General features: G+C 40.0%; 1 protein-coding gene across 1 annotated transcript; it reads right to left on the reverse strand.

Annotated features, from left to right (window-relative positions):
* Positions 1–17,454: 17,454 nt before the first annotated feature.
* Positions 17,455–20,402, reverse strand: LOC131401247 (melanoma antigen preferentially expressed in tumors-like). The gene is given in 4 exon segments (XM_058536365.1): positions 17,455–17,968; positions 19,049–19,533; positions 19,535–19,652; positions 20,113–20,402. Coding segments are annotated over 4 exon segments (1,407 nt in total).
* Between the last annotated feature and the right edge of the window lie 421 nt (positions 20,403–20,823).

Consider the following 20,823-nt stretch of genomic DNA (forward strand, 5'->3'; position numbering starts at 1 on the left):
CGGTAGCTGCAGTGCTCACGTGACTACAAGGGCTTTGTCTGCCACGTGTTGTAGGAGCCACATTGTTGCCTGTACATGGATCTGCAGAGTTCAGTAGCCCACGATCTTCACGTGACAGAGACGGTTAAGTTGCCAATATGTGGATCTGCAGAGTTTAGCAGCCCACGATCTTCATGTGGCAGAGACAGTTGAGTTTCACATGTACCATGGGGGGTTTACATAGCCATAGCATCGACAGGACCCTAAGCAGTAGGTCATCTGTATGACGTCAATGGTTTAGGCTTCCACATGTTTGTGGCCAGTAAGAGTCACATGAGAGAAGGATCCATGTGACAGGCAGGGTTTAGGAGTCCAGGATGCTCTCGTGACTTGAAGAGCTGGATCTACCACATGACCATAGTGGCAACAGGGCCAAAGAGACTGCATGACCTTTGGGTTTAAGAGCTCCAGGTGCTGACATGACAGGTAGGGCAGGGACTGCCACATAACTATTGTCCACATGATGGCAGCATCCACATGACCCATAGCCTTAGGAACCCACAATGCTCAGGTGCTTGGGAGGGCTGAGTCAGCTTCCTGATAGTAGGGTCCAAGACAGTAGGATTCTCTTGATCTGCATGTTTCAGGAAAATATCTTCAGGAGACCCGAGATCTGAGATTGCCCACGTGCCTGGTCTCCTCTGTGAGGTTGGTGCCTCCAGGTGACCCTCCACAGCACTGCAAGCTTGGGCTTTACCTAATCCCATCTCTGCTTAATGTGCTAATTTTATGTGATTTTTCCCTAATGACACATGAAATTTAATACAGAACAACGAAATACATCCTCCCAAAAACCATAATCGTGGGTGTACTGTAGAAACTACTTTAAGAGCCTAAGCAGTGGGTACAGGTAAGTGTGGTTGACTTGAATTGCATGCAAGCCTAAAGGAAATTAAAGCAAATCTAATGAGTTTTAGTTGTTAATTTGAAAAAAATATGTACCGTGATTACTGTGGGCCAAGCACTTTAAAAAGATGACTCATTTAAGAGAGGTAACTCTATAGAGTGAGTAATGTTACAGAAACTTACAAATGAGGACATAGAAGTGCAGAGGTATTAAATCACTTGCCTAAGAGGTCACAGATATTGTAGGTGGCAAACCAAGAGTTGCCTATAGGCAGTCTGGCTCCAACTCGGCGTCTGGTCACCCGCTAGGTTCCTTGACAGAGAGTAGTATTAGTTCAGCCTTACCAATTCAGAAAACCTGGAAAACCAGCCCCAGTTAATGAAAAGTTGAGATCATGGGAGATCTCTGAAATGTCACTTAAGTAATTTCAAGTACGATCAGTAATTAGACCCAGTCAAAGTTGAGTCTACTTAACGACCTCTAACTAAGGTTTTATGTATAGATATAAACCTGTCACTAATATGTGGAATATATGTATGTAAGAGTGTGCATAAAATGCTTTATGTTAGTTGAAAACATTTCCTTTTAAGTAAAAACTGAAAAGGGAACTATCGTAAAGTTTAAACATCACACCTGTTCCCTTGCCGGCACTACGACAATTAGAAATGAGTGGAATCTGAATTCATTAGATTTTGCTGTATTTATATTGTCTGTGCCTCCCCAGAAAAGGACAGATAAAGGAGAAGGAAAATATATACTGTAGTTTTTTAAAATTGCAATTCCACAAACACGTCTTTTGCTGACTACTGTGGGAAACTGCAGCTTCGTCTATATGTCCAAACAAATTTTCATTTGCTGTTTCTGGTTTGCTGGCTTAGGCAAACAATGCTATACATGTGTTGGGATTATTTTGCTAGGTCTCTGCAGTGTGCCGTGGCTACATAAATAAGCTGAAGAAAATGCAACAGACCAAATTTTCCACTGCGGTTAAAGGTGAGGAATTTAGTCAAGACAAGAGACTGTGTTTGTGCTTCTAGGCCTACTGAGGAAAGTCAAAATGTTTGGAGTGAAGAATAGTAAGAGAAGACAGTATTTGTGCAAGTCAGTGTGTCTCCTGTAATTGTGGAGAATTATTTGTGGGACACACATAAATTCAAGATACAAAAATGGAGGCACATGTTTAGTTACCATAGAGCCTATTAAGAAACTTTAAGTTGGATTTTGCAAGCATCTATATACAGTCACAGGAAACCTGGTTCTTATAATTACAAACAAATGAACAGGTTGACAGTGTAAGATGCAGAAGAATTTTGTCTAGTCCACCTATGCTCAACTGATGGTGATTAGGATCCACTTTTTTCCCCAAAAGACAAATCGTGGGGTTCTAGTTATAACTCTTCTTTAAGTCAGATTTTGATCCTGTCAGACTTGAAACTCTAATCAATCATTCTTTCTCTGAGAAGACTATCAAGATTTTCTTAGGATCTTTCGGAAAACATTTGGTTCCATAAGTGGGTCTCTGTCAGCACTCTCCACATTGAGGAGGGGCAGGGAAAAAACTCTATGATTAGAGATCTGTGTGTCTGGGGTCCAATCTAGGCATTGCATTTATCAGGCACTCTGCTTATTTAGGTAAGGCAGGATGATAAGCCATTTCTCTTGCCTGTGATTTGGCAGGATTTAATGGGAACAACTTTTCCTTCTTTTATCTTTTTTGTTTTGTGGTGGACATTTTGGAGGTCAGAGCTAGTGGCTTTGGGAGGAGTGGCTTTATCTAACAGAGAAGTGGGAAAGGGGAACAACAGAATAGTTGTGATGCTGTTAACTTAAATATAAATACTCAAATGCTTTTGGTTCTAACACAAATATGTACAACTGAACTAGATGTCCTATGTGAATTTACTTTGAGAAAGCAAAATTGACTTACCTAGCAACTGTATACAGGAGATGGCATCAGATGGGGCTGTATCGTTATGGAAATTGCATTCAAAACATGTTTTACTTTGTTCCTTTGTGGAATTCATTACCTTGTCTAGACGTAACTTTATTGTCAGTGTTAAGCAGTGGGAAAGAAGAGAAGCATTTGCAGGTAGTGCTCCCTGACCAAGTGCTGTATATGCCCACCCACGCCCCATCACAATGTAAAATTCAGCAGCTCTAGGTGATAGGCTCATTCTTTGGGGACTACCACGGCATGGAAATAGAAGATTACATCCACAATGTAAACTCCTTCCAGGCAGAAGACGGAGAGATGTGAGAAGGTAAGGATTCTATATAGGGTGTTTATTCATGAGCTGTGTCATTTGTGATGATATGACTCTCTAGTACATTTTGATGACCCCCTCCATGTGCAGAACATTAAAGGAAACAATTGTGGTTCACACATTCGTATATGATTAGTAGAGAATCAACTGTTTCCTGGACTGCCTCTTGTTATTCACTCAAAGTATTTTTTGCCATTCAAAAAATAGTTCTAGAGTGTAATGTCAGGAAGTTGGTAGAATAGTTTTCAGCCCTCATCCACCCAAACACTTACTTTGCCAATCAATCATGGACGAGAGTACATTTGTGCAAGCTCCAGTGTCCAGTGGAGAAATACCAGCACCCTGTTGGAGGAAAAAAATCTAAGAACAGACTCATTGATGAGGGTAAGAACAGCTTTCCTTGACAAACGTCAATCCTCTTCCAAGGTGGCACACCTCAATGCTGAGAGAGACCCCCTCGGCCTGCAATGTCTCCCATGGGAAAAAGTGAGAGTGTAGTCAGTGCTTGGCTTCCTCAGCTGTGCTAGACATCTCCCAAGAGGCCCACTTCTTTCTTGCCACACCCAGAACACAGAGAGTATGAGCACGGCTGAATAGTCTGCGGAGAGCAAGGAGCAGGGAAAAGGGGCAAGGGCTCACAGCAAACAGGGCACCAAATTTGACAAAGGGCTGCAGTTTCTACTAACCCCCTCACAGACTCTTCCAAGAGGCCCACTCACAAACCTCATAGGACACATCACCCACAGAACCCCCAACTAGCCCACAAGCATCCCCAGCACTCCATGTGCCACTCCCCCCACCCCAGGGCCAGTGCCCCACGTGCACCTCGGCAGACGGTGCACTCGAACCTCTGCAGATATTGCGCAAGAACACAAAGTGAACTGGCTGGGCTCTGCCGGATTGGGAGAAGGCACATAACCTTGAACACTTCAGGGCACTGCCTTAATGAAAATCAACAGGACGCTCTCAGCAAGTGGCCGGGCTTTACGTAATTGAGAGAAGCACACAATTTTAACACCTCCTCCACAAGAGTGAACAAGACATGTGGAGTGGGTGCATCCGTAGAAAAGGCCTCAGAGACCCCCAAAATTCCTATCCTGGCTGACTGGTGAAGGTCTTTCTCTCCTGAAGAAAGTCAGTAAATACTGGAGGAGGTGATTGCTTCCTCATATGTGAAGACTGCAACACAAGACTTCAGGAAACATCAAAAGTCTAGGAAACATGACACCACAGAAGAAACGAGCTAGTTTTCCAATAACCAACCTCATAGAAATGGAGTCCATGAATTGCCTGACAAAGAATTCAAAATAATTGTTTAAGGACATTCAGCCAGCTACAAGTCAACAGAGTTAGACAACTCCATGAAATCAGGAAAACAATACCTGAAGAAAACAAAGTTCAACAAAGAAATAAAAATCATAAAAAAGACCAAAACAGAAACTCTGGAGCTGAAGAATACGATGAATGAAATGAAAAATACAATCGAGAGCTTCAAGAGCAAACTCTGTCAGGCAGAGAAAAGAATTTATGAACTCAAAGCTAGGTCACTTGAAATTATCAAGTCAGAGGAGAAAAAAGAAAAAAAATAATGAGAAACGGGGAAGAAAGCCTATGGCATTTTTGAGAGACCATCGAATGAACTAATATATGCATTATGGGTGTCCCAGAAGGAGGAGAGAGAGAGAGAAAGGGGCAGAAGCTTGTTTGTAGAAGTAATGGCTGAAAACTTCCCAAATGATTGGAGGGATATGGACATTCAAGTTCACAAAGCTCAAAGGTCCCTAAACAAAGTCATCCCATACAAGATTGCACCAGGACACATTATAGTCAAAATATGAAGTCAAAGACAAAGAGAGAAGTTTGAAAGCAGCAGGAGAAAAGTCACTTGTCGCATACACTGGAAGAGCACAAAGCTATCAGGACATTTCTCAGAAGAAATTTTGCAGGCCAGGAGAGATTGGGTGAAACATTCAAAGCGCTGAAAGAAAAAAACCTGACAACTCTGTTCCTAAAAGCCGTTCTTCAGAAATGAAAGATAAGTAGAGACATCCCCAGACCAACAAAAGCTGAGGGAGATATTCACCACTGGACCTGCCTTATGAGAAATGCTAATGGGAGTTCTTTAAATTATAACAGAAAGACACTAATAAACAACATCAGAACATATGAAAGTATAAAACTCGTTGGTAAATGTAAGCACATAGTCAAATTCAGAACACTCTAACACTGTAATGGCTGTATATAAATCACTTTTAACTTTAGTATAAAAGTTAAAAGGCAAAAGCATTAAATATAAATATAGCTACAATAATTTTTTAATGGAACCACAATATAAAAAGATGTAAACTGTGATATCAATAATGCAAATGGGGGTTGGGGGAAGTAAAATTGTGGAGTTTTGTAAACGATCAAAGTTGTTATCAGCTTAAAATAGACTTGTAACTATAAGATGTTTTACATAATCATGGTAAGAACAAAGCAAAAATATGTAGTAGATACAAAAAAGATAAATATAAAGGAATACAAAAAAAATCATCAAATCACAGCAGAAGACAGCAAGAGAGGAAGACAGGAACTACAAAACAATCAGAAAACAATTAACAAAATGGTGATAGGAAGTCTTTACTCATCAAGAATTCTTTTAAATATAAATGGACTAGATCTGCATCAAAAGACCCAAAGTGGCTAATGGATAAACTAAACAACGTCAAAATATATGCTGCCTACAAATGACTCGCTTTAGCTTAGAGGACCCATAGGCTGAAAGTGAAGGGATGGAAAATGATATTGCATGCATATGCTAACCAAAAGAAAGCAAGAGTGGCTGTACTTATATCAGACAAATTAGACTTTCAGTCAGAAACTGTCACAAGAGTCAAAGAAGTCATTATATAATGATGAACAGGTCAACTCACCAAGAGTATATAACAGTTATTATGTTTTCATATATGTATGTATTGTGAAATGGTTAATGATTACTACACTCAAGCTAATTAACATTTACATCACCTCACATAGTTACCTTTCTTTTTGTGCTAGGACACTTGAGATCTACTCTCTTAGCAAATTTCAAAGAACAGCAAGGTATTATTAACTATAGTCACCGTGCTGTACATTAGACCTCTAGAACTTATTCATACTGTGTAACTGAAACTTTGTATCCTTTGAACAACATCTCCCAATTTGCCTGACCCCCCAGCCTCTGGTAAACACCATTCTACTCCCTGCTTCTATGAGGTCACCTTTATTCAACATTTTTTTAGATTCCACTTATAGGTAAGTGATATGGTGCAGTATTTGTGTTTCTGAGTCTGGCTTATTTCACTTAGTGTAATGTCCTATAGCTTCATCCATGTTGTCTCCAGTGACAGCATTTCCTTCTTTTTAAGGCTGAATAATATTCTACTGCATGTGCGTTTGTGTGTGTGTGTGTGTGTGTGTGTTTGTATACACTCTGGAACTCGAATGCACTGTTGATGGGAATGTAAATTGATACAGCCATTATGGAAAGTTGTATGGAGGTTCCCCTAAAAGTAAATAAATAGAACTACCATATAATCCAGCAATCCCATGTCTGGGTATTTATCCAAATGTTCTGAAAGTGGGATATCAAAGAGATACCTCACTGCTATGTTCATTACAGTATTCTCAATAGCTGAGATATGGAAACAGCCTAATTATCTGTCAACAGATGAATTGATAAAGAAAGTGTGGTATAGGGGCCAGCCCCATAGCCTAGTTGTTAAGCTCACTGTGCTCCACTTCAGCCACCTGGGTTTGGTTCCCCGGCGCGGACCTTCACCAATTGTTGGCAGCCATGCTGTGGCAGCAACCCACATACAAAATAGAGGAATATTGGCACAGATGTTAACTCAGGGTGAATCTTCCTCAGCAAAATTAAAAAGTGTGTTATATATATATTACTAACAATACTGTACTGTATAGTTGAAATTTCACAAGAGAATAGATCCTAAGTTTTCTCACAAGAAAAAAAAGAAATAAGTATGTGACATGAGGGATATGTTCATTAACTTGATTGTGGTGATTAGTTCACAATGTAAAAGTATATCCAATCATCCACTCATATGCCTTAAATATACTCAATAAAAATAATAAAATAAAGAAAAATTTTAAAAGAATAGTATCAGAAACTTTAGCAGAACAATTAGGCAAGAAAAAGAAGTAAGATGCATGCAGATGGAAGGAAAGGAAGAAGTAAAATATCTCTCTTCACAGATGACATGATCTTATATGTAGAAAACTCTCAAGATTCTAAAAAGGAACAACTGGAACAAATATACAAATGCAGCAAAGAAGCAGGATGGAAACATCAACATGCAAAAATTAGTTGTGTTTCTATACACTGACAATGAATAATCCAAAAAGAAAATTAAGAAAACAATTCCATTGGCAATAGCATCAATATGATAAAATACTTAAGAAAAAATTAACCAAAGAAGTAAAAGACTTTTACACTGAAAATTTCAAAACATTTCTGAAAGAAATTAAAGAAGACATAAATAAATGGAAAGGCATTCCATATTCATGAATTGGAAGACTTAACACTTATAAGATGTAGATACTACTCAAAGGAATCTACAGATTTGATGCAATCCTTATCAAAATGCCCACAACTTTTTTTTTTGCAGGAAAAAATCCCATCCTAAAATTCAGGAATCTCAAGGGACCCAAGTAGCCAAAACAATCTTGAAAAAGAACAAAAAAGTTGAGGGACTCACAAATACTGATTTTAAATCTTTCTGCAAAGCAACAGTAATTAAAACAGTGTGGTACTGGTATAAGGACAGACAAATAGACCAATAGAACAGAACAGAGAGCCCACAAAGAAACCTTTGTATATTTGATCTAATGAATTTTGACAAGGGTGCCAATACCATTTAGTAAGGATAAGTTAATCTTTTCAACTAAATGGTGCTGAGAAAACTGGATATCCACATGCGAAAAATGAAGATGGACTTTTACCACACACCACATATAAAAAGTAATTCAAAATGGAACAAAGACCTAAATAAGAGCTAAAATTATAAAACTCTTAGAGTTTTATAAACATAGAAGGAAAGTTTCATGACATATTTGGCAATTTTTTCTTGAATATGTAACCAAAAGCACAGACAACAAAAGAAACAATATATATATTGGACTTCATTATATAATTAAAAACTTTTGTGCATCAAAAGACACGATCAACAAAATGAAAAGGCAACCCTCAGAATGGGAGTAAATATTTGCAAATCATATATCAGACAAGGGATCAATATTCTATGTAAAGTGCTCCTAAAACTCAACCACAAAAATCCCCAAAGAACCCAATTTAAAAACGGGCAAAGGGCTTGAGTAGACATTTCTTCAAAGAAGATATATAGATGTCCAATAAGCACATGAAAAGAGGCTCAACATCAGTAAATCAGTTAGGGAAAGGCAAATCAAAACCACAATGATGAACCACTTCAGAGTCATTGGGATGGCTATTATCCCCCTGAAATAACAATAACAGAAAATAAGTGTTGATGAGGATGTGGAAAAATTGATACCCTTGAGCATTGCTGGTGGGAATTTAAAATGGTGCATCCACTACAGTACAAAGTATGGCAATTCAAAAACATTACACAAGATGATCCAGTAATTCCACTTTTAGGTATATATTCAAAAGTATTAAAATCAGAAACTGGAACAGATATTTGCACACAAATATTCATAGCAGCATTATTGGCGATAGCCAAAAAGTGAAAATAACGAAATTTCCATCTATGGATAAATGGATAAACAAAATGCAGCATATACATACAGTGGAATAATATTCTGCATTAAAAAGGAATGGAATTCTGATACATGTTACAATGTGAATGAACCTTGAAAATGTTATGCTAAGGAAAATAAGCCAGACACAAAAGGACAAATAATGTATGATTGCACTCACATAAGATACCTAGAATAGTAAAATTAATTAATAGATAAAGTAAAGTAGTGGTTCCCAGGGTCTGGAGGGAGGTGTGATTGGGGAGTTACTGTTTAATGTGTACAGAGTTTCAGTTTGAGATGATGAAAAAGTTCTGGAAATGGATAGTGGTGATGGTTTCACAACAATGTGAACGTTTTTAGTGCATAATGTGAATTATGCACTGAAAAATGGTTAAAATTGCAAATTTTATGGTATGTATATTTTACCATGTTAAAACAAAGTTTGAGTCCCTTCTCTCCCACAAAGTTTCTCGGTACAAGCAGACTTTTCATTAAAGTCACTGATATTAGGGTAGATGGAGAGGGACGAACGTGTGACATGGAAGAGTGAGGAGCATCCCACCAGTAAGAAAGGCTTTGCATTTATTTTTATTTTCAGCTGTTCTGTGGTGGGCCAAGCTCAGCTAAATGAAATTCTCCTCTTGTTCCACCCAAAGCTCTTATATCTTAGTATTGACACTATCTAATTTATCTTTGGGGCCCCTTGATTCAGCAGTGACAGCCATGTTGCCTTTTGAATGGGGCTTCGGGGCTTGCTGCCCTGTTATCGTGACAACATCCTTTCCTCCTCTCCCATGGGGGAGAGTGAGCGTCAAGCAAAGAACCACTCATTGCAGCTTGTTTCAACCCTGCCTCTTGCCACTCCGTGTCTATACATTCATTAACAGGTAGGACAGTTGGGAACCTTTAATCACCCTCATGTACCACTCAGGATGAGAACATTCAGTACCAGATTCTGGGGAGCCTTCTCATATCCTCTAACCCAGGACAAAAGCCCTTGCCCTTTCTTCTTTCAGAAAACCACGTCTTTGTCACCATCCTATCATTGTCATCAAAACTTTCAAGAACTAGGAAGGGTGTGTGATTTTGCTCTACTTGCAAGTTAGAAGTTAGCCTGCCATAGTTTCATAGATGCTGGAGAAGACACGAGACTTCTGAGTCTGAGAAGAAGGAATTTATTACTGACAGAACAGCAGGCAGCATGAGCTTTATGTTTGTGCTGTTTCCCCTTGAATTTTCCTCCCCCAATTCCCACACAAGCGACGCTGAGTAGCCCAGGTGAAAACTGTGCACACAGTGGGTTTGCATCACAGATGAGGAATCCTGAGATTAAGAAACTCCAATCTTTTGTAATGGGACTACTAGCAACCATACCTAACCTTTGCCTCAGAGAGAGACATGGTCTTCATTATCCTGGACAGAAAAAAATCTGTCCTCTGCCCTGGAGGGAAACTATCTGTCCCTTCTAAGACAATTCACTAAAAATAAAAGTCCTGGAAAATATAGCCCAATACAGAAAAGAGGCAGAGGTGTGAGAAACTCATGGAGAATTACCTCCTAACACCATTATTGTTTGTTTATATTCTAGTTTAGAGGAAAATCTAATCAGGAATTGAGCTGAGTTTTGCTTTTGTTGTCGACCTGATTATCTTTGGTGCACCACAGGCTTCAAATTCCTCTAGTGTTACTTTGTTCTTACAGTGCTTGATTGGGTGACACAGGTTGGTTTGTTGTTGTGTTGTCAGTGTTCCCCCTCCATCTTCCACTTTCAGCCATCCCTGTATGCCTGCACCAGAGACAGGGTCTGTTTCCTCACTGTCACACCTCCCCTGGTAGTAAACTTGTGTTGCTTTTCCTGTGGTGTCTGCTAGCCTGATGGTAGTGGGCGGGGTTTTTCTCCATTCTATTGGTCCAGGCTCAGATGTTTTTCCAGCTTTAGTGAGGTATGATGGACAAATAAAAATTCTATATATTTAAGGTGTACAACACGATGTTTTGATATATGTATACATTGTGAAATGATTACCACAATCAAGCTAATTTACATATGAATCAACTCACACTTACCTTTTTTGTGGTGAGAAACCTAGAGATTTACTCTCAGCAAATTACAGTATATAATACATTAATTATAAGTATAGTCACCATGCTGTACATTAGGTCTCCGGAACTTATTCATCTTATAACTGAAAGTTTGTACCCTTTGATTGATATCTCCCCTCTTCCCCCAAACCCCGAGCCTCTGGTAACAACCATTCTACCTGTGTTACCAAAGTAGAATGAGTTCAATTATTTTTTTAGATTCCACATATAAGATTTTACCAAAAATGAGTTCAATTTTTTTTAGATTCCACATATAAGTGAGATCATACAGTATTTGTCTTTTTGCATAATGTCTTCCAAGTTCATCCATGTTGTCACAAATGACAGCATTTCCTTCTTCTTTAAGGCTTTATAATATTCACATATCTATCACATTTTCTTTATCCATTCATCTGTCGGTAGACTCTTAGGTTATTTCCAGTTAGGCTGCTGTGGATAATGTGAATAATGCTGCAATGAACATGGGAGTGCAGATACTCAAGGTACTGATTTCATTACTTGTGGATATATGTCCAGAAGTGGATTTGCTGGATCTTATGGTAGTTCTATTTTTAATTTTTTGGGAAACTTCCATACTGTTTTCCACAATGGCGGTACCAATTTATGTTCTCACTAACAGTGTATAAGGGTTCCCTTTCCGCCATATCCTCACCAAAACTTGTCTCTAGTCATTTTGATAAAAGTCATTCTAACGGGTATGAGGTGATACCTCATTGTGGGTTTGATTTGCATTTCCCTGATGAGGTGAGCACCTTTTCATGTACTTGTGGGCCATTTGTATGTCTTCTTTGAAAAAAAAAAAAGTCTGTTCTTGTCCTTTGCCCATTTTTTAATTAGGTTATTTGCAGCTTTTGGCTGTTGAATTGTGAATTCTTTATATATTTTGAACGTTAACCTCTTATCAGATAAATGGCTTGCAAACATTTTCTCCCATTCTGCAGGTTGCTTTTCTGTTTTGTTGATTGTTTCCTTTGCACTGCAGAAACTTTTTAGTTTGATGTAGTCCCGCTTGTTTATTTTTGCTTTTGTTGCCTGTGTTTTTGCTGTCAAGTGCAAAAAATCATTGCCAAGTCCACTGTCAAGGAGCTTTTCCCATATATTTTCTTCTAGGAATTTTATAGTTTGAGGGTTTATGTTTAAGTCTTTAATCGATTTTGAGTTGATTTTTGTGTATGGTGCCCAAGATAAGGGTTCAATTTCATTCTTTTGCATGTGGATATCCACTTTTCACAACACTATATATTGAAGAGACTATCCTTTCCCCATTGTGTATTCTTGGCACCTTTGTTGAAAATTAGTTGCCCTTATATGTATTCATGTGTTTATTTCTGGACTCTCAATTCTGTTGCGTTGGTCTATATGTCTCTATATGTCTGTTCTTATGCCAGTGCCACACTGTTTTGATTACTATATCTTTGTAATATAATTTGTAATCAGGAAGTTTGATGCCTCCAGTTTTGTTCTTCTTGTTCAAGATTGGTTTAGCTATTTGGAATGTTGTGCTTCCATACAAATTTTAGCATTGTTTTGTATTTCTGTGAAAAATGCCGTTGGAATTTCGATAGGGGTTGCATTGAATGTGTAGATTGCTTTGTGTAGAATGGACATTTAAACAACATTATTCTTTCAATCTATGAGTATAGGATGTATTTCCATCTATGTGTGTCTTCCTCAATTTCTTTCATCAATGTTTTATAGTTTTCAGTGTATAGAACTTTCACCTCCTTGGTTCATTTTATTCCTAAGTGTTTTGTTCTTTTTGGTGCTATTGTAAATGGGATTGTTTTCTATTACGGATAGCTTGTTGTTAGTGTATAGAAAGTGTAACTGATTTTTGAATGTTAGCAACAGCTAACACTTCAGGGTCCTCAGTGGTGGAAGATATGGAGGGTCTCTGGGGGCCTGTTGAGGTCATCAGTGGAGAAGGCCTCTGGGGTCCTCTGTAGAGCAGGCCACTGAGGACCGTGGTTGCTCCTGCCACGTGGCTGATACTAATAGCCCCTGCCCTTCTTTATTCCTAGATGTCTCCAGACGTCTTATTCTGCCAGTCTTCCCAGCGATCTGGGTGGGGTGAAACTGAATCAGGTCCTTCACGCCTTATTGGACTGGGGCAGCTGGTCACTCAACCTGCTCTTCTTTTCCCTGCGAGGGGAACTCTCTGGCTGGGGAGTTGCCTCTTGACACTGAGCAGTACTGGTCTGGGGGATAGGATGATGCAGGCAAAAATGAAACTATTCTTCCTACCCTTTCTGTGTGGTTATTCTCCGTTTTTTTGCTCCCCCATGTTGCTGCAGCTCCTTAAGTGGAATCCTGAGTTCTCCCAGAGCTATTTTGGTTCACTGATAGCTGTCTAATTGTTGCTTTTGTAGGGGAATGGACTTTGGGGTCTCCTACTTTGCCATCTTGCTGACATCACTCCCAAGCTCAGTCTTAAGCAGGCCCTATGTGCCTAGGCTTCTGGGGTTGGGTCTTCTCAGCATTCCTGTCTCTCCTCCATGTAGCAGCCAAACTCTGCCTGTATTTGTGATTGATTGTGTGCAGGAGAGTGTTTCCTTTTTCCACCTCCTCGGTGGTAGGAGATTTCTAATGTTATTGGCAAAGGGTAATGAGCCCTGGGCTTTTTCCTGCATCTCATCTAACGGTAGAGGGTTCTTTCCTTTTGCCTTTCCCATGACAACAACATGTGACCTGTTGGTAATAAAGTTTGCTTAATGTTTTTGATTCATATGAGAGAATGGTATGGACAGGGTTTGAAGGGGTTGAAGATTCATGATTTTTCTGCAGCAATGACTTATCCTCTCCAGCAAGCTTGCACCACTCAGGAGGGTTCTCTCTGATCTCCTATCCTGCTCCCAACCTTTCCTGTGGGCACCTAGTAGAGGTCCGTGGATAAGAGCTTGCAAATGACTGTGAACTCCCTTTGTGTCTGGCACTCTCAGGGGTTTTATGCTGTCAAACTAGCCCACACTTGATCTTTAGCAATTCATTAAAAATGTTAGGTAACTTCATTTAACCCACTTACACAGCTGGCTAGTGCTCCTTCTTCCTGTGTTGTGTCAAAACTCCATGCATCCAGTCTTTCCCTGGAGAGGCTTGACCCTCCTTGGAATTCAGTCTACTTGGTTGCCCTACAATGACTTCAGCTCTCTGACGGACCCCAGTAAGCTAATGATTGTGTAGTTTATTTGGCTTTTTCTTCTTGATAGGGTGGGAATGATGCTCTTTCCAGCTTTCTGCAGCTTACAGCAAAGTGGAACTCCTCACCCTGAAGCTTCCTTCTTTGAGACTCTATTGCTTTAGTGGGAGGTAATGTAGCAGTTCTAGTTTCCTAATGAAGTAGCTTTCGGAGTGAGTCCTAAGTAATCAGGCCTTCTGCAGGAAACAAAATGAATTCCTGGCCTTATGTCAGTCTGTGTTTGTGACCCTAACAAATAGTAATAGAAAACATTTGTGTAGAAATAGCAGTCTGTTCCTTGAATGTCTTATGACATCCTCCAAGATTATTTTTAATGATCCTCTATCTGACAAGTCATTTTATATCATTCTTCTAATCTGCCAGAAGCAAAGAATTGGGAACCACCGGTCTTGCAAAAGAAATGTCTAAACATGTCATTCACATTGTCAACACCACACCAATAATGTTCCTTATTATCCCTTTGCTTAGTGCTATAGAAGCTTTCACCTTTATTGTGGTTTCCAAGGCAAAGGCAAGGCAAGGTATGTTCGATAGAGTTAGGATTAGCTAGTTTGTGCATTTTCAGTGGGCACTGGGACATAGGGCTTGTCCCTAGTGGTCCTTGGGGTGATTAGGGCAGGGGAATAGTAGCCCAGAGTGTAAGAGACCTGTGAGAGCCCACAAAGAAAGTGACTGGGGGCTAGGGTTCTGTGTTGGCCGGTTTGCATAAGAAAGGCATGCTCACAGGCCAGTAGGTTGCTATCTCTAGGAATTAGCTAGCCTGGGGGGGGGGCAGTCTCTCCCGTGTCAGCAAGGTCCCCAATGTCAAAACATCACAAAACAGAGAAAATAAAAAGGCGTGATTAATACATAAACTAAACAGAAACAGCCTCTGCCTGCATGGAGCTTGTGGTCTAGTGCCATGTTGTCCAATAGAAATATAATAGGAGCCACGTCAAAAAAAAGTAAGAACCAAAAGAAAAAGTTAAAAGGAACAGGTGAATTTAATTGTAATAATTATTTTATTTAACACAAAAGTTAAAAAAATTATAACTTCAACATGGAAACAATATAAATAAATGGTTAATTTTATACTTTTTAGTAAGTCTTTGAAACAGTGCATTATTTCAACATGTAAGCAACATGAACAAATTATTAATTTTGCATTCTTTTTTTCTTACAAAGTTTTTGAAATGGTATGTGTTATCATTTCAACAAAGAAATATACACAATTCATTTATTAGTTATTTTAACGTTTGTCTTTGTAAGTCAGAAATGCAGTGTGTTATTGCAAAAGGAAATAATAAGAACAAATTATTAACTACATTAATGATTGATTTTCACATTCTTTTCTCTAAGTCTTTCAAATGCACTTTGTTGTCATTTCACGGTATAAACAATACAAAAACTAATTTTAAATTATTTGTTTACTGAGTCTTTGAAATGAGTGTGTTATCATTTCAACATGGAAACAATATAAACATATAATTAATTACTATTACATTCTTCTTTCTTACTAAGTCTTTAAAATGCAGTCTGTTTTCGTTTAAACAAGGAAACACTATATACAAACTATTAATTATTTTTGATTCTTTTTTGGTTACTAAGTCATTGAAATTCAATGTTATCAGTTCAACATGTAAGCAATAGGAAAAAACTATGAATTTTACATTCTTTTTTCTCAATAGGTCTTTGAAATGCAATATTTTATTATTTTGACATGTAAACATGTAAACAGATCATTAATTAGTTATTTTAACATTTTTTCTTAGAAGTCTTTGAAATGCAGTGTTATTGTTTCAACATATAAACAATGTAAACAAGTGAATTTTGGGCCGGCCCCGTGGCTTAGTGGTTAAGTGCATGCGCTCTGCTACTGGTGGCCTGGGTTTGGATCCCAGGCGCGCACCAACGCACCGCTTCTCCGGCCATGCTGAGGCCGCGTTCCACATACAGCAACTAGAAGGATGTACAACTATGACATACAACTATCTACTGGGGCTTTGGGGGGAAAAGAAAAGGAGGATTGGCAATAGATGTTAGCTCAGAGCCACTCTTCCTCAGCAAAAAGAGGAGGATTAGCATGGATGTTTAGCTCAGGGCTGATCTTCCTCACCAAAAAAAAAAAAAAAAACAAGTGAATTTACGTTCTTTCTTCTTTACAGTCTTTGACATGCAGTGTGTTATCATGTTAACATGTAAACAATGTGAGTAAATTACCAGTGATTCTACATCCTTTGTTTCTTACTAAGTCTGGGACATACAGTGTGCATTTAACACTTAGAGTACATCACATCTCAGAGCTGCCAAACTTCTACTGCTTAGTAGCCATGTATGGCTAGTGTGTACCACACTGAACAGTGCAACTCTAGTGGAAGAGCAGAGGGAGAAAATACATAAGGAATGGTGTGTACCATGAGGAAAACGTACATGGTCCATTAAGAGAGAGCAACAGCAGAGTAAAGCTACTTAAACAGGGAAGTAAGAGAAAACCCATCTGAGGAGCTAACATTTAAGCCATGACCTGGGGGTCGAGCAGCTATCCAACAGCAAAAAGAGGCCAACGTGGATTGAGCAGAGTATGTAAGGGAAAAAGTGAAAAAACTCTGGAGTTTCAGGGAATAAATAATTTTCCTAAATGCCCTAAGAAAGTGTGGAGAAACTGACAAATCACAGGAACATGTGTACTCTGGGTGGTTTGAGAGCAGGGACTTTATTTTTCTTAGCACCTGAAACAGTATCTAAATCACAACAGATACTTGGTGAATGTGTGTGAAAAAAGGAAAAACTGAGCCAGGGGTCTCAGACCCGAGAAAGCAGGTAGCAACATGTTGATGCAGACACCAGTAGGTAGTGGGCATGGTTTGTTTCCTTTTACTTGCATTTGGTTTCTCATAAGCAACCTAAGGCAATCATAATACAAGACGTTTGCAGAACCCTAGAGGGCAAAATTATTGGCTTCAACAACTACCACGTCCAGGAAGAGTTTCAATTGATCTGACTTGTGTCAAGTGCCCATAAGTGGGTAAATGGATCAGTCAGTGTGGACAGGGAAGTGATGTACCACAGGACCTTTCAAATTCCTCTATTTTTTTTGACAGTTTCCTCTTTCATAGATGTCAGTTACATATTCAATCTCCATAACCCCCGTTTCCTGGAATGGTAGAATTTTACATATGTGTCTCCACAAACTTGAGCTTCAGGCAAAACACTGAGTGCTTTAACGACCACACATCAGTGTTGAAACAACTCCTCATACAGTGAAATCAATCAGGACAAGTGGTCCAGTTCATGTCATCCCACTGTACTGCCTGCAGCATCGTCTTCAATTGGGCCTGCACTTCAGCAAGTTTCTGTGGGTCCAAACTGCCAAGAAAATTCCATTGTTCATAGCGATGGACAGGGACAGGATAAACTACATGCTTCAGCTCCATCAAGGATGTTAAGTGCTGCAGAAGGCTCGTGAGCACAGGCATTGTAATGGGGTTGAAGGCAAAGCTAAGGACACAGAGATGGGAACATTGGCTCAGGGCTGGGAGGACAGCAGATAGATTAGAATCAGTCATCAGGCAATTATCTATCTCCAGATGCTGCAGGGTGCCTGAGATCTTCTCCAGTAGAGTCTGGAAGGGCTCATAATCTTCTGAGAATATCTGGTTGTTACTGAGATTCAACAGCCTTAGGTGGCTGGCCTGCGAGCTCTGGGACAGGACGGTGGCATCTCTGTTAGAAAGGCCACAGAAAGATAGACACAATGTATCCAACTGAGGTGGCAGAATTCTATAGAGAGAAAAAAGAAAGGTTATTTCAGAAGAATGAGGATTGGACCAGGGCAGCAAGCCCCGAATTATAGGTACCTAAGGCTCTAGAATAAACTACTTTCTACATATTTTTCAACAGTGGTTAATCATGTGGGCTTTGAAATCAGACTTAAGAGATGTGTGATGCTAAGGAAGTTACTTTTCCACTCTGAGATACAGGTTTTTAATCATTAAACTGTGTACAAAAGTAATTATTATACAGGGTTGTGGAAAAGGTTAAGTGAAAACAATTGTATGCCCTTAGGATATACAACATAATCAATGGTGAGTCTTATTCACTTATTTGGTGAGGATAGGTCTGGGAAAGCAGCCAACTGAGGGTTCCCTTTGACTAGTTCCCAGATGACAAGTTCTCTATTTAGGGTCTAAGCCTTGGGGAAAATACAGGAGCAAAACGATAGGGCAGTGTTAACTACTGTGGCCAGTCCATGGGGATGTGCATCAGTGCTACAGCATAAAACGTTTCTCCATCTGAATTCCTCCTCTTCCTCTTTAGAGAGCTATAAACGCCAACAGGAGAAGGCCTGAGTCTTTTTCACCAGTATATTTACAGACCTATGATAGTGTCTGCACATGGTCAACTGACTGACTGACTGAATGAAAGAATGAGCACAGCTTCCTTTTCTTTTTCTTTTTTTTTTATGAGTCTTTTTATTTATTTATTTCCCCAAAGCCCCAGTAGATAGTCTTATGTCATAGTTGCACATCCTTCTAGTTGCCGAATGTGGGACTCGGCCTCAGCATGGCCTGAGAAGCGGTGCGTTGGTGCACACCCGGGATCCGAACCCCGGGCCGCCAGCAGCATAGCACGCGCACTTAACCGCTAAGCCACGGGGCCAGCCCACAGCTTCCTTTTCTAATCTTGTCTTTCTCCTCACCATGAGGCACCTCTCTCTAGCCTGGCCAGTTTCAAACTCCCAGCAGTGCCCATGCTGAGGTGGAAGGAGAAATAGGTTACAAGGAGCTCAGGAATATCCAAGCATGGTCTCTTCTCCTGTCTGGGTGTTCAGGGAACCCAGGTTCCTTCCAGCCCCCTCACCTGAGCAGTTTATGCAGTTGATCGGTGAGGTGGAAGAAAGCCAAGCTGAGCTCCTGGAGGTTGTCCAGCCGCCCAAGCCAGATGAGAAACGTCCTGAAGTTTCTTCCCTTACAAGATTTAGAGGGGATGTTAGACAGACTAAGGCTGTTCAGGTGGATGGTCTGAGCCAAAAGGGTGGTGACTCTACTCAGATAAGCCTGATGCACTTCCAGGTGATCAGTGCATCCCAGATCCAAAAACTGCAGGAGACTTTTGTGGGCAGACAGTTTATCGATTTGCAAATGTCTGCAGCAGAGGTGCAGGCACCCAAAGCTCTGCTCAACCTTAATCCGAAGGAAAGAAAAAAATTGCTTTGTTCTCAAGGTATCATTGAGGGAAAGGTCCACTAATAATTCCATGGGTTCCCAGGGTGACTGAAGCTCAGACTCTGAATTAACAATTCCAAGGCACCTGATGCTATGCTGGGCTTCTTCTCTTTTAAGGATAAGAGTGCTGAGAATAAACACAAGACTGAAAACAGAAAGGGAATGTGGTCTTGATCTCCAAGCATGTTGTCCCACAGTCCACGTCCTGCCTTAAATCTAGGATCCTCAGTTTTGGCCCCCTGTAAGGAGAGGAGGAGACAGAATATGTGAGAGATAGACGACTTGAATATAATCCAGCAAGATCAATGATGGGAAGCAGGACAGAGCTCTTTATCCCTAGTTTTCACTCCATATACCATTCACCAAGAAGTCCTTTCCATACAAATTTAGCATCTTTTATTCTTTTCCCCACACTTTCTTCACCTCTGGTCCTCCCCAGTCTCAGTACCCATGTCCTTCTATGTAATCACACTCAGAAGGTAAATCCAACCACGGTATCCTCCATCACCTCTATTCTATAATCAACTCTGTAAGACATTGGAGTCCCTCAGGTGACTCCAATTGTTGGACCAATAGGCCCACAGAGCTCCTCAGCATTCACCATTGGCTTCTTTTGGGAGACTGTTAGGTATTCCCCTGCCCCAGGCCCCAGCATACCCTCCGGCTGACTCACAGTGTCTCTATCGGACATACTCTTACCAAGAGGAAGAGTTCTGGACAGGGAACATCTGCAGACGATCAATCATGGCTTCCAAGTTTTCATAGTATGACTCTCGTATGCTCACTGTCCCAAGATGGAGACAGCGAAAGGGTCAAACCCTCACCATTGCCTTTAGTATCTTCTTATGCCCACCCAAGAAGGCAGCAATGAACAATGGAACAAAGAGGTCTCTTGGGAGCTCTTCCAGGGCAAGGATAGCTGCAGGATCATTACTCAGAAGATTCTTTGCAGCAAGCTCTAGCAGTGTGGCTGTGGCCTTTTGGTGCATCTTGGTAAACCTGATTCAGGGTGAGGAATATTTAGAAATCCTGAGAAGACATCTACAATCTCTTGTTTGCCTGTGAGGTTAGCTATGGAGAAAATATTTATTGAATGAATATATGGTGGATCAGACAGCCACCTCAGATGACTTCTACTATAGGAATAGAATAAAAATAGACTTGTGTGTCTAAGTATATATGTGCATACACACACACACACATATATATATATTTACATAAGATAAAATGCCATGTAAAATCACGGGTAAGTTAACAGAAGACAATGTTGACCACCTAGCTGCCTTCCTCCCAATATTTCCTCCCAAAAGGCTACAAATCAATAAGAAGGAAAATGTAAATCTACACAAAATCCACACCCTCATCTTTGCTTTAAAATGGAGAATGCCAAAACTTCAAAATAATTGTGAG

Source organism: Diceros bicornis, chromosome X (genome assembly GCF_020826845.1).
Source record: "Diceros bicornis minor isolate mBicDic1 chromosome X, mDicBic1.mat.cur, whole genome shotgun sequence".
Lineage (NCBI taxonomy): Eukaryota > Metazoa > Chordata > Mammalia > Perissodactyla > Rhinocerotidae > Diceros > Diceros bicornis.